The sequence below is a fragment of the Falco punctatus genome (assembly GCF_963210335.1).
Source record: "Falco punctatus genome assembly, chromosome: 11".
NCBI lineage: Eukaryota > Metazoa > Chordata > Aves > Falconiformes > Falconidae > Falco > Falco punctatus.
Genome location: NC_137591.1, coordinates 22,588,639 through 22,602,660, shown reverse-complemented (window position 1 = coordinate 22,602,660; position 14,022 = coordinate 22,588,639). Strand labels below are relative to the sequence as shown.

The 14,022-nt window shown below is 35.6% G+C and overlaps 1 protein-coding gene across 3 annotated transcripts in view; it reads left to right on the top strand.

The window, feature by feature from the left end:
- COL11A1 (collagen type XI alpha 1 chain) overlaps window positions 1-14,022 on the top strand; it is a 160,486-nt gene that overhangs the window by 43,936 nt on the left and 102,528 nt on the right. The window contains exons 6-10 of one of the 3 annotated variants that reach the window (XM_080407049.1): window positions 7,695-7,811; window positions 8,083-8,229; window positions 8,426-8,521; window positions 10,723-10,968; window positions 13,521-13,583. In XM_080407049.1, the coding sequence (XP_080263175.1) occupies window positions 7,695-7,811; window positions 8,083-8,229; window positions 8,426-8,521; window positions 10,723-10,968; window positions 13,521-13,583 (669 nt within the window). The remainder of the gene's footprint in view (window positions 1-7,694; window positions 7,812-8,082; window positions 8,230-8,425; window positions 8,522-10,722; window positions 10,969-13,520; window positions 13,584-14,022) is intronic. The other 2 variants (XM_080407047.1, XM_080407048.1) reach the window with 2 other exon arrangements.

Below are 14,022 nucleotides of genomic sequence, written 5' to 3'. Positions count from 1 at the left end.
GATTCAAGTAACTGTGATATATGTCTAAACAGGGTTTATTTAACTGGATAACCTTTAACTATGTTTTATATACAGGCTCTACAAAATTCTGTTGAACTTAGCTGTTTGCCAGAACTGTGGGGCTTTCTGTGGGCAGTTCAGGCTAAGCCACTAGAATAGAGATGCATGTGGGTGACATTCCTGTACAGAATGCTTTTATACCTTTGTGTTTTGTTCCAATTTCATCAGATGTCATTCAGTCTGAAATTTGAAAATGAGAAAGCAATAGATTAATAGTGATATCTACACACTTTACTCTGTTGTTTATTATTATTTATTTCCACCTTCAAGACATGCTTTAATTGATGTATGCACCAGTTGTCCTTGTTCTTGCTTGTGAATAGCTAGGTATGAATCTCTGTAATTTGTCAAGTAGAGAGTGATGACCTCAACAGTAGTCACTACACCAGAAAGGCGTTGCCTAGAAGTTGCTTAAAAAATTTGTGCTGAATCTGTAGTTACTTCTGGAGGAAAAAGAAAGGGTATCTGATTTTAGAAAATGTTCAGATTTGAGCACAGCAAGGGAGAGAGAGTGCTTCCCAAATGGACCAAACCAAATTATTACTTGATGAGCCAACTCTCAGTTCTCAGAAATTCCAAGCAAAGAAAAGTCAGTGTTCGATTTACAACAGGGAGGAGATTGCCAGATCTTTTAAGGAAATGTATTGTATCCTGAAATAACTCATTTTGTTGCATGTTATTGTCTTATGTCAGGAGAGGGTTGCTAGAGAATTCAGTTTGTTGCAATTAAATAGCTTTTGGATAAAAAGAATTAAGTGGAGAACTGGCCAAGACCTTTAGAAAGTAATTAGAATAGTGCATTAGCATGATTTCTGTCTAGTGTCACAATCATTTGACCATGAAAAATCTTCCTACGTACTGCAAATTTTGGAGGGTTTTTACGTAGAGAAAGCAGACAATCTAAGGGACCAAGAGCTGCAAACAAGTGAGCTGGTAGGAAATAGGGAGAGGAAATGAGTGAGAAATGTGACTTTTCTGCACTAGATTGTTATCCTTCCATCATAGAATTTTACGGACTAAATCTGATCATTAGCAATATGGTATCTTTATGAACCCTGCAGTGTATCTGAATGGCTAGCACCAGTGGCTCCATAGCAACTCACTGAATGTTGAAGTTAAGTGATAGGATGAATTACTATGGAGCCACTGGTGCTAGCCATTCAGATACATTGCAGAGGTCATGAACTTAGTGGAAAATTGGCCATTTGGCTGAATAGTGTCTTTGGGGGCAAAGGGTCTTTTATTTTGTTGATTTTATTTAAGCTTTTTGTTCTATTCTGCTGTTTTTTCAGAGGTGTTTTTGTTTTATACCGATCTTTAAGATTAATTCAGTAATCACTTAAGTTTGTTTCATGCTGAATGTATATTTAGGTTTTAAGGATCAAATATAGGGTTGAAATTATATTTTAGAATTATCAAGATTACTTTTCCTAAGGAAGATATGCTTTTCTTAGTTAATACCTTGTAAATAGTCTGGCCTCTGTCTAGTTTTCAAAACCCTTTCTACTATAAACAGAAACGTATTCAATTCCATTCCAGTTCAATCATATATGCTTGGACAGATCACAGAAATCAGAGCAGGGGAAGACCTAGCTAGTCTTCATCTTCCTTGATGTTGGGCAGTATATTTTCTAGAGTGTCATTAGGTCTAGTTTTCAATGGACCCAGCTATCAAGCTTTCATCTACTGCAACCCAATAAATTAGAGAGTCTGACTTCTGCTAAAGAAATTGCTCCACAAGGGAATTCTGCTTCCTTTGTTTTGGACCTATCCCAAATTAATGGATTACTTGAAGAAATGAAATGTTTGCCTTTAATGAAATGAACTTGGTAAAGTAAAGGTGCAAATGGCTCCCAGATACGTTGACTTAGAGGCTTCAGGCATCCTTAGACCGTGTTATTTTAATGTCCTTTCAGGTGTTTGGCTGATCAGAAAGACTAGTTTTCTGAAGAATACAGAAAGATAATTATTTTCAGGTTTAATTTTGTGTTTAATGTCATGTTTAGAACAGCAGTTACCTAACTTATGAGTTGTTTAAAATAGTGATTTTCCTAGCTCTCTTTTTCTTTGTATAGATATATAGACTTTTTCTTTAAGCAGTTAATAAAGAACCTTAAGTGACTTGTTCTCCTTTTGACAAAGGCTTTCTTTGGAAGTTGAAGATTTTGTGATTATCTCCTTGATTTTTTCACTTTTATGACCAGTATAAGGACTGTGTGGTAGAAGAAGCCATTTTTTAAGTCTAACTTCATTGTGCCCTAAGATTGACGTATACTACCATTTGTTTATTTATATTACCACATCAGATTTTTAAAACTCTCATTTTGCTTGATATTCTTTATTTTATTACATTTTATAAAGTATTAGCAGGCCCAGAATGTTTCAAAGTCATCTTTGCCTCTTTAGCTAGCTAGATGATTCAATATAGTCTTTAGGCACTGGAAAAATTGAGTTTATGACAGTTCTTAGGTTTAGGATTTAGATTATTAGTTGGCTGTAATTTGGAAAGGTAACCCAAAAATTGCTAAAGTGTACATTTGTAATTGGGCGGGTAGGTTTTTAGAGTATGCGTAGCAGAAGAATCCGTTTTCAAAGTAAGCCTGTCTTAAGAATATTTGTCATTCCACAGTTGAAATAGGGCTTGCATGCTGCTGATCTTCTGCTTCTAAAATTCATCTGATGAAGAAAACAGTTCATCTCTTTAATTGGAATTGCATGATGATCTGGTAGTGTAATATAATCACTCCGGTAAAAAAAAGCATGAGGTCATAGTGGAAAGATTTTCTCCCATCAAGAAACAGCAGGTTTTATTCTTCCTTTCATTTGTAAGAAAACAGTCATATGCAATATTCATTACAAGGATGGCTGTTCTGTAACTATTGGTGGTCTTGCAGGAAAAGAAAGAAAAACAACAGAAAATTTCATCACATTTGAAGTATGCCTTACCTGACATCTCTTAGCTGAAACCTCTCACCAAGTTCCATCTATTGTCCAAGATGAAGATATAATTTTGGATCAATCGCAATTCATGGGAAATCACTGGGGAGGTTAATACAGTTGTATATATTTTGCTATTGCTATGAGCACTTGATGAATCTCGTCTTTGTTGTCTCAGATCTTTAACCATCTGTAACATTATCTATCAGTATCACGGTTTAAGTAAACTCTCATAGACAAGTCTCTTGATCAGGATTGAAGTTATGCTGCACAGCTGTGGTAGGTATATTTTGCACTTGGTTAATTCTGCACTCATAGAAGGATCATCAGAATGATCCACAAGTTGAATGCCCCTCGAAATCCCATTCCAGCTTCTTGATTCTCTGGCTGTGTTCCTGGCCAGTAATATCTTCCTTTGGTATATAGCTAACAAAACAAATGATGCTCTCTTCAACTACATTATTCACATCTGTCATACTTGCTTTCATTCCCTGCTTTGATTTCTTGCTGGAGTTAGTAGTCTTGACTAAATTTAAGAAGTGGCAGAAAATACTTTTCCATTTGCATTAATTAATTTTGAAATTCTAGATGCTTTCTCCTATATTTTAGAGTCTACTTATTCTCTTTCCTTTGTTTAGCAGTGCAACCATGACAGATTTCTTTGAATGCCCTAGCTTCTGGGAACTAATAGCACAGCCTGAGATGGCATGGGTTTTGCACCCAGAAATGTTAGCATCCAAAATGCGAAGGCAGATTTCTCAAGGTCTGTTGAAGCCTCAGGCTGAGTGGGTCATACCACCTTTCTGGTAGTCCAATAAAGGTGACCTTGTAGTTGTGTAGCTCCAGAAAAAGAAGGGATCTTGACTGTTAATGGCAGAGTAAGTGCAAGATGCCAGCTTCATAGCAGGTGACTAAAGCCCCAGTATTCACTCCATTAAATCTGTTCTTGGTGTTTGTGAATTTAGCCCTCATTTAACTGGCCACTCCTTCATCAGTCTTCATAGTCTCATCTAAAAAAGCCTTTATGAGGTTGAGTTGATAAAATCAAACTGTGGAGTAAATCATATTTCTAATTTATATCTTTACACCAGTTAGGGATATAGAGATGCATTCCTTTATCTGGACAGATTTTGGCTCAGGAAATACACCTGGAAGATTTTGTATCTGTATTTCACTAATTGGAACAGGACCTGTGCAGTACAGTACAAAACATATTCTCTCTGTTTATTGGCTGGTGTGAAAGAGTAGGGTTTCTGGTCTATCAGAAACATCTGGAAAGGAAGATTGCTAAGAATAAGGTCTTTCTATGTAGGAAGTTTACGGCTACTACATATTCCCCCTTGTACCAGGGGGACTACAAGGTACTGCCACTTAGAAACTACTTGAATATGATTTCAGCATGGTGGCCCCATGTCCTAGCTTGTAGGTTCAAGAATTTCCATAACACCCCTCTGATACTGTGCTCTTAAAAAGGAAGAAAAAAATCCATGGAGAAGATCTTCACTCGATTGGCAGTAATCTGATTCCAGCATGGCAACTGGCATTCCCCACTTCTCATCTATTCCTGTTCTTTGTCTGTTGCAACCAAATGTACCACTGTATTTGTAATAATATTTTACATGTGTTAAGAAAGTTTCATTTTCTTTAATAGAAATGAGTGAAGCACAATACCTAAAAGTATTTTCTACATGGTTATGCATGATGCAATAGATCTTTCCACATACTCATGCCTTTTTGCATGAGAGTTTTCTAGTTCTCATTCATAAATGTCTGGCTTTCCAAACTATACCTCTGGCAGATCTTAGCACAAATATCAATCTATTCACCACTTTCTTTTTTAATACTAACATACTTGGCACAGATATTTTTCTTTTTATTTTCCAGTCAACATTTCTATTTAGTTTATGGCCTCTGAAGAACTTTTTGTAACCCACTGTTGTAATTTTATTAGTCACATTGTTGGCCCAATTCAGCATAACCATTCAGCTTACCTTGAGGAAAGCCATACTACTGAGATTTGAAAACCAGTAGTAATACTGAACACCACAGAGTGATATTTTAATGTTAGTTGGTCGAAATGAATGCTTCCAGTTTCAAAAGAGGTCTACAATACTTAATAACTTCCAGACAAATAGATTCCTTATTAAAAAGACAAAATCCTAACAGCATATTTAAAGTTAAGTCCAGCTAATGAAACAGTAATTCTCTCCCAAAAGTTCCCTCACCTATCCCTTAAGATACTAGATAATATTTAACATGGGTAGTGTCAATTATTTTGGTACCAATAAAAGTTAGATAGAGAGTGTTTGATTCATGTCGTTTGGCTGAGGAAGCATTTAAAGGTATGTAATGGGCTGTCACTAGTAGGATGGAATGACTGAATTTGAAGAGGTATATTCACTAAAGAAGACATTTTTTTCTTGTAGATCAACCTAATTTTCATAGACTTCTTGACAGAAGATAAACTAATCAGATTTTATGCATTTGCACACGTTTTTATAATTTTTAAATAAATGCAGCAATTTCAGTGCTCTTCTGTAGCTATTCCAAAGGGCGGGGTTTATCCATGTAGTTATTTCTTTTCTTTACTTCCTTTATGTGACTGCTTATGGTCTCCTAGAAACTTGTTACTGTGTTTTCTTTTCTGGATGTCAGTGTCATACTTCATTAGAAACAAGTTGTATTGAGTTGCATTTCCAGAACTGTACAGGCCAGCAAACATATTTTTATACATTTCCACATCTGTAAAAATGTATCATCACTGCCCATGAGGCCCTTGGACAATACCATTTACAAGTCAAAGATGTTCCATTGACTTCACTGGGATTAGGACTGAATCTTAATTTGCTGTACAAGGAGAGAATAATTACTTTTTTCTTACCAAGTGTAAGTCTAAAATGCTGCTGAATTTGAAAAGTATAGATAGAATCAACTTATTTCTGTAATGCTGCTGATACCGCTGATGAAATCATAGTTTATGTTATATAACAGGCAGATATAAAGTGCCAATATACTTCACAGAGAAGATATTCTCCACGTAAAATGATAAATGGTTTGTTATTTAAGTGTAGCTTGCAGTTTTCTTATTAATGTGCAATATAATTTTGGACAATTACCAAAAGCATACTACATTCTTTCTATATGTTTATCAAGTCTTATGACTAACCAAGTTATATGTGCATGGGTGTAGAAATAATCAAAAGGACAATCAAACAAAAAGCACCTTACTTATTAAAAAATCTGTATCTTCTTTTTAAGAAAAGATATTTGTCATAGTAGGAATCTGAGGAGTCACAGGAGTGAAGTAACAGAAACCCATGTAAGGGAATTTTTAAGTGATTAAAGCCTTTCAGTGTTAGTCACATACTTTGTGAGTAAGTCAACTTCTCCTTTTTTTCTGTGCACTAAAATCATGAGTACAAGAATTGTACCAAAAGTCCTTGCTAGAGAAAACAGGTAAACCAGTAATTTGGTCACATGGTAGAATATATCTTTAAATATGGAGATCTGTTTTAACGTCATTTATAATTTCTTCTAAAATGGCAATCTCCTGATTCTGATACTTAGGACTTTTATGAATCCTCAGTCATTTGGAAGTGTAACATGCTAATCCCCTCAGCAATCTAATGAAACAAACAGATACTATCTTCATATTACAGACAATGACACTGGCTTGTAACAGGAGAGAGGAGATTTCAGAAGTGGCTAGGCTCACATGAGGCACACTAGAGTATTTCTTCCTAAACAAGGGAAAGCAGACATGTGGCCAGATTCTGGCCACAATTCCACCTTCCTTTGGCTCCCTGAGGATGTAAAAAGAATTGGTAGCAGCCATGAGACTGCTTTAATTTACAGGACCACAAGTTCCTGTAGCTTCAAGCATGATAGGAGCCTTCTTTTCTCAGCCATGATGAGTAGTACTTGGTACACAGAATATCTAGACCAGTGTCTTCATGGCACAGCCAAGATTACAGCTCAAGCGTTCCTGGCTCCCTAGATTGTGTTCACAACATTATACAAGCCAATTCTAAACACATTTTCTCTTGTAAAAGTTTTGTGGCCCAAATCTTCATTTGAAACTAGTTATAGATACAGAGCTATGGAGCAACTTAGAGCAGCTGAGGACCTGACCTTTAAATGAAATGATACCAGTGAAGCAGGCAACGTATACCATGGAACTGCACCGGTTTTGAGAACTCTTCAGCAAACAGGAGGAGGATAGCCATGGTTATTTGTGAGTTGTGGCCTCTTTCCTGTATGTGTAATTATTTACCCTATTCATGTCAGATACTGGCATGTCTCCACTCTTCTCGTTACCTGAAAAAGTACAGGTAAAAGAGTATAGGTAAAAATCAGCATTATTTGCAATTTAAAATTTAAATAAATATATGATTTCACAAAGATCAGTCAGTGCTCCCAGTAATCAGAATTATAGTTGTTTATTCTGTGCAGTCCAATAAAAGAGAGTTTTTTCCTGGCACTGCTACTTGCTTTTTTATTACTTTTGTGTCATGCTTTGAAATAAGTAAGTTATTCATTTGGAGGAAAAAATATAATTTCTATATTGAATTGTTCATACTACCTTAATTTTCTTAAGCTTTACTCCTAAGTAAAGGTTAAGATGCTTTCCAGTATTGCTAATCTAATTTGCTACCACTAACATGGGAATGCCTGATATTTTTCCATTTGCAATGTAGTACACACCAGAAGATTTTATCGAATATGACTATGAGTATGGGGATGCAGATTATAAAGAAACTGATTCTGTAACAGAGGGACCCCCACTGTTTGAAGAGACAGTAGCACAAACAGAGGTAACAAAGTCTGATCTGTTTGTTGTGTGGTGTCCAGCTGTCCCCTACCACGTGGTTTGTCAGTTTGTGTCTTCTGTATATAAGCTTAATGTTTTCTTTTCACTCATTTCTTTGCTCTGTAGCTATAATACTTGCTTTCAGTTAGAGATGGAAGGTCTCACAGCTGACAGCATTCATCTCACATTTCGTTGCCCTTCTTTCATTCATGCTTTCTCAATTTTCTTTTCATTTTATTTATGTTTTCCCATTCCATCTTTCATAACGTTTGCAGAAAAAGAAAGCCACGGTCAAAAAGAAGAAGAGGACAGTGGCCGCTAGCTCAAAGGACAAACCCCAAAAGGCCACAACAAAAAAATCTGAGAAATATGCATCCAAGAAGAAGAAAAGTTATCAAGCAGCAGCAAAAGGCAAACTAGGGGTAAAGGTAGCCAAGAAATAATCAAGATCTTTCCCAGGCCAAGACTGGAAGATCTCTGATAATAAGAAAATGTATACCTAACCCCACTAGATGAATTCATCTGGCTAATATTATAACCTGGATAAAAGTGATACCTCTTGAATTTTTCCTACAGGATTTTTTTTTTTTAATTAATGTACTTTTTCTTTTATGCTAGGCAAACATTGTTGATGGATTTCAAGAGTATAGCATAGCTGAAAGTGATTATGGGCCTCAGACAGAAGCTCCCTCCAGGACTACTGAAGCAAATGAGGTAATAAGGACTCTTGAGAAAATGATAGGCAAAAATACTTGCCCACTACGTGTCAATGATTAAAAAAACACAAACACATTTTAAAAATATGAATGTCCATCTGTGTATATATACATACCTATAACGGCATTTAATGTGATTTGATGCTTTCTCAGCCAATATCAGAACCTATTTTCTTGGGCAGATCTCCCATTAATTCTGTAGATATCTGCCAAATCTTTAGAGAGCAGAGTTCATGATTCTGGAGATCGTTCAGTGATATATGGTGTGGGAATGCAGGGTTGCGTTCAGTGTGGATATGAATGGAACTATGTCTAGTATAAACTAGCTTAAATACTAGACATAGTCCTGATCTTATAGGAAGTGAAGTCTCTAATTTTTTCCTGTAATTCATAAGATGCAGCATAAAATGAGCCTAGCACAAGACAAAGAAAGGCTGCAACCATAGCAGCATATTGAAGTTGAGTCAGAAGCTGTCATTTCCTTTTAGTAGCTCTTCAGCTAATGAAAACAAATTATTTGCTTTTCACTGAGGTTCTATTCAAATGAAACATTGTATTTTGAACAGTCAAAAAAGATAAAATTATTTTGACTTCTGTTAGAAACCACATTTTTAGAAAGCTGTGATGACAAGCCTAAACATTATTTTAAGATTACTACACCTAAGCCAATGTTGATTAATTTCTGCATATTAATGCTAATTTAGAAAAATGGTGGCTGAATATAAGAAATATTGTTTTCATTTTTCTTTTACATTTTCATTTCAAATGAAGATATGTTGCTTCAAAGATGTACAAAACTGTGCTGCCCCCTCCCCCCCCCAAAAAAAAAAAATTGAAGAGAAAAAGTGTCCTCATTTGTTATTTTGGTTTTCCTCCTATGTATCTTGGAAAGTGATGCCAAATTAAGGTATATTTTACTTATTCTACTGTAAACTCTTCCTGTGTTAAATCTCATGTTTACTTCTTACAAGTTGATTGACAGAGGCATATTTAAATCATTCTGTTTCTTGGACAATTATAGGCCAATTGTACAGTTGTAATGAGGTATATTCAAAGCACTAAATGTTCTCCTTAGTGAGAACAGTTCTACATAAAGGCAAAATTTGGCTTATAATTGGTTCAGATCTGCATTTACTCTAGCTGTAAGGCAAAAGTCATACCCCTCTAATGGAATTAGGCAACTCTTAAATTAGAATCTACCCTTCCATTGTAATTGCAGTATATTTTAATATCAGGATTAAATTAAAATATATGTAATTACTCTGGATGTTGATTAGCTTCTCAATATGTTTTTTAAGACTGTACTGGTTCATTTTGTCTGACCATCTAGAATACCCGTCTCATATGAGCAATATCTAAACTTTGACTTCTTTCAAAATTATCCTTTAAAGAGACCTCTGTAACACAATAAAGCAATTCTTTTTGCCACCCCCCCCCAAATGGTTTTGTACATCACAAATATACCATTATTTTAAACTGCTTTGATGCTTTTAAGTTGGTTGCTTGGTTTGACAGTTTACATACCTAAATATGAAAGCTTAGATTTCATAAATGTTAAAATTAATCTGGGTTGTGCAGGTGGAATTTGACTCAGGCAAAAAACATAAATTGTCATGACAGACATGAACCATGACTTTTAGAGTGATAAATAAACTGCAAAATCATCTAGAAAAGAAGTTGAAACATTTAACTCATCATTGGTATTTATAGACGCAAAATAATGAAAGTTCAGCTTAACTAAAGTGATGTTTGCACTTCCTCTTCATTGTTATTGTAAAAATGTCTGAACTTATTCACTGCTCATTGCCTCATCGCAGTGCATATGTTGATTCATGAATGCTTGCAAGTGTGAAACCAAGCAGGAAAATTAAGCTATATTTGGCACTACAGTAACATTAAGCAAACAGTACACATAGCATACTGGGTATATTGAATTCAATGTTTCTGGAAATAATAATTAAAAAAAAGCGTATGAAAGCATTATTTCTTTGTACTACTTATACAAAGATCTTTTAATTACTCTGAAAGGCTGGACTTCCCCTCCTTCAGACTCTAATTAAAAGACAATATGCTGTGGTTCTACTGTTCTTTCTTCCTTTGACATGTCATCATGGTGGATCAGCATATGCTTACATTGCTTTACTAACAATAACCCACGTATTCCTCCTATTCCCAAATCTTTGCTACTGATGTGAATAGCAAAATCCTGTTGAAGAAGTATTTGCTGAAGAATACATAACTGGAGAGGATTATGATAAAAAAAATGAGGAAACTGAATATGGAAGCAGAGGAGTAGACCTCAGTGAATCTGATCTGCTGGTAGATGGAGATTTAGGCGAATATGATTTTTATGAATATAAGGAGTATGAAGAGAAACCAACTGATTCCACTAATGAGGAGTTTGGTCCAGGTGTTCCTGCAGAGACCGATATCACGGAAACAAGCGTAAGTTGATTGGAGGCATAATGCAGATTAATTTAGTGATTCTTCTACAGTTATACAGTCTCAGAACTGTACAGACCCTGATCCAGAGCTTCTTTTGAGATATATTCTTGCTTTTAATAGGCTTTGGATCAAGCCCATCCTCTTGTTTTAGCAGTCACGTACCTTTTATTTTTATTGAATACAAGGGTTTTGTCTCTTTTGGTGAAGGGACCAAGGCAGCTGAAGATGGGAGGGAAAGGAAAGGAAAGAAGAGGTGGAATTCCAACAATAAATGATACAATGTACAGTTTTAAAAATCTTCCTAAACTAGAGCTAAAGCTGGAAAGAATACAAGTTCTAACGCAGTGCAAGTACTGTAATTAATATTTTTATATGATTACCCTAAGAAATTGAAATGCCTATAAGTGTCTAGAATCCTATGGCTTCTGCTTCTTTCCAAGGAGAACGTTCACGAGTGGGAAATGGAGGTCTGAACTCTTCTGTGGAAATCAGCTTAGTCAATGGTAACAGGTTTATGACCTTGCAGGAGTGATTTAACAGCTCAGTATATATAAAGGAAGATAGGATGACATGGTGGATCCTGTGAATCATGCTCTTTTTTGTGTTTTATAGCTTTCTCTTTCTCTCTGACTTAATCACAGGCTTGACAGCAAGGCTTTAATTTTCCTTTAGTTGTGCCAAGTTCCTCATTTACCAGTTTGCTGGACTGTGGAAGCTGCAAAGAAAACTAATATAACTGAGACTGGAAGCAAAATTAATCCCTGTTCAGATTTTTAATTGGGAAGGTTCTGAGTATAGTAGGAAAGGAGAATTTTGGTTTTAGTTTTTGCTCAGTCTTATCTTTATTTTATCCTCACAAACTCAATACTTCAGTTTACAAAGGATCCAAGAAATAACAGCAAATGCTGTGAGGTTGCTTTTCTCTGCCAACCTTGAAACCCATACTTCTGTATTTCATTTATCACTACTTTCTAAACCCTGTTGGGGTCATTGTATTTTTTAATGATCCTTATCTATGCAATGTGATACAAGCTTACTTTTTTCCTTCTAGCCCAGATGGGGACAGTGTGGCAGAATGACACAGAAAAGGTCAGATTATCTGCAAAGCAAAGAGCCCATAAGGCACCATTTGTGCCTGCATTAAGCAAATGACTGTGTAGACTCTATCCCCTGGTGTAAATTTCAACTTAAAATGCCTTGCTACAAAACTGAAGGAATCGGGAAGCTTGAATTAGAACCCAGGCTCTGACCTGTGCCAGCTTTATTATAAATTTCATCTGTTGAACCAGAGATATATCATATAATTTTCTTTTGACATATGGATTTATTTAGAACAAGTGAAGTTCTACCTTTGATAAAAAAGGCAAGATGAAAAGCATTCGGTATCTGGAAACTCAAAAAAAGGGGCAGTATTTCCAAAGATGGAGACCTTATGTCATTTTTTTACAACTATTTTTAATTAATATAATAAAACATAATTATCTATACCTCTTGCTACTGGATTTTAATGAACTACTGCATTTTTACTAGTGACACCTGTGCCTTTATAAATCAATAAAAAATGCACAGGCCATAAATCTATATATCTGTTTTTCCTTTCCAAAATATTTCATATTAAAGTACTGTAACATTATCCTTAACATTTCCAGATCTGTAGCTATTTTAGTGTTAATGTGGAATCACTCGACTGAAATAAAAAAAGCATTTCAAATTTTCATTTTATCAGAGCTGAATTTAATTTCTAGTGGTTATGTTTGCAATCAAGAGAGGTACTTCTGAAGAGAAATAAGTATCTCAAAATTTGACAAAAAAAAAAAAATTCTTTGTTTGAAACTTGAATCTGTGTTCTGCCATTAGCATGTGTTACTGACCTATTGGTTTAGACACTTCTGTTATCTTAATCCTGAACGCAAACCTTCCCATAGAACTGATCCAAAAATAATGTTGTAGTTAATGCTAATTCATGTAGTTAGGAGGCCTAACTGGCTGTCCATGAAATATTATTTAATGTCTACAGTGTCACTTAGCTCCTTTCCCATTTATACCATGAAGTCACAGACTCTTCTCAGACTAATTTACATGTTGTGGACATCTAATGAATTAGGAACGTGAAGGGTACTGTCTATATGGGACCAAGGGATCTTTCTTTCCAGCTTGCTTTAGGCTTGTTTAACTCAGAAAGCCATGAAGAATCATTGTTAATTGCCAAGAATATGTCCAATCAAATAAGAAAAGAAACAACTTTGTGACTTGCACACAGAAGTTTTAGATTCTAAATCCAAAGTCCTAATGCAAACCATGGCCTGCAAACTATTGCATCTCATTGGAAACGAACAAATTGACAATATCCAATAATTTGACAAATATGTATGCAGATTTTGCACTTTCCATTTCTCATGTATTAAATTTTGATTGATATAGTTTGTTTATTTCTCATAGCACAGATCAGTTCCAGCTTTAGCTTTCAGTTACAGGTTGCTGCAGTTCTTTATTGTACCAGGTCTTTAGGCCTTCTACTTATTTTCATTTTTGGGGCTGTTTTTACTGGCCAGGTGACTGGACATGGGGCTTATGGAGAAAAAGGCCAAAAGGGGGAACCAGCTGTGATTGAACCTGTAAGTACAGATGTGGGTGAGTTTTTTCTTTAGTACTATATAACATAGGTACACTGTTGGTACATCATGATCAAACTGTGTTGTTCATGATAGGATGGCAATAACCTTGTCCATGATCTTTGAAGCAATCACCTGCAGTGTGGACAGCATAACAGTGGTAACAGACAGTAGCCTGTTCAGCCTTCTCTTCCAGTTACACAAAGCACTAACCCCATGTTCCTTAAAACGAGGAGAATCTTGCACAGAGGAAAACAGAAGAAATCTGCTCTTCAGGCCATTTAGTTACTACAGTTTGGACAGACCTACAGAGATAGCTTCCAGCTTAGGCGCAGGTAATTCTGTAACTACACGTTTCAGCAAGGCAAGGAGGTCTGTCTGAAAGGTTAAATAAATGCTTGTATGTTTAAACCTGGGCTGGTGCAATCAAGCTACTGAAAAG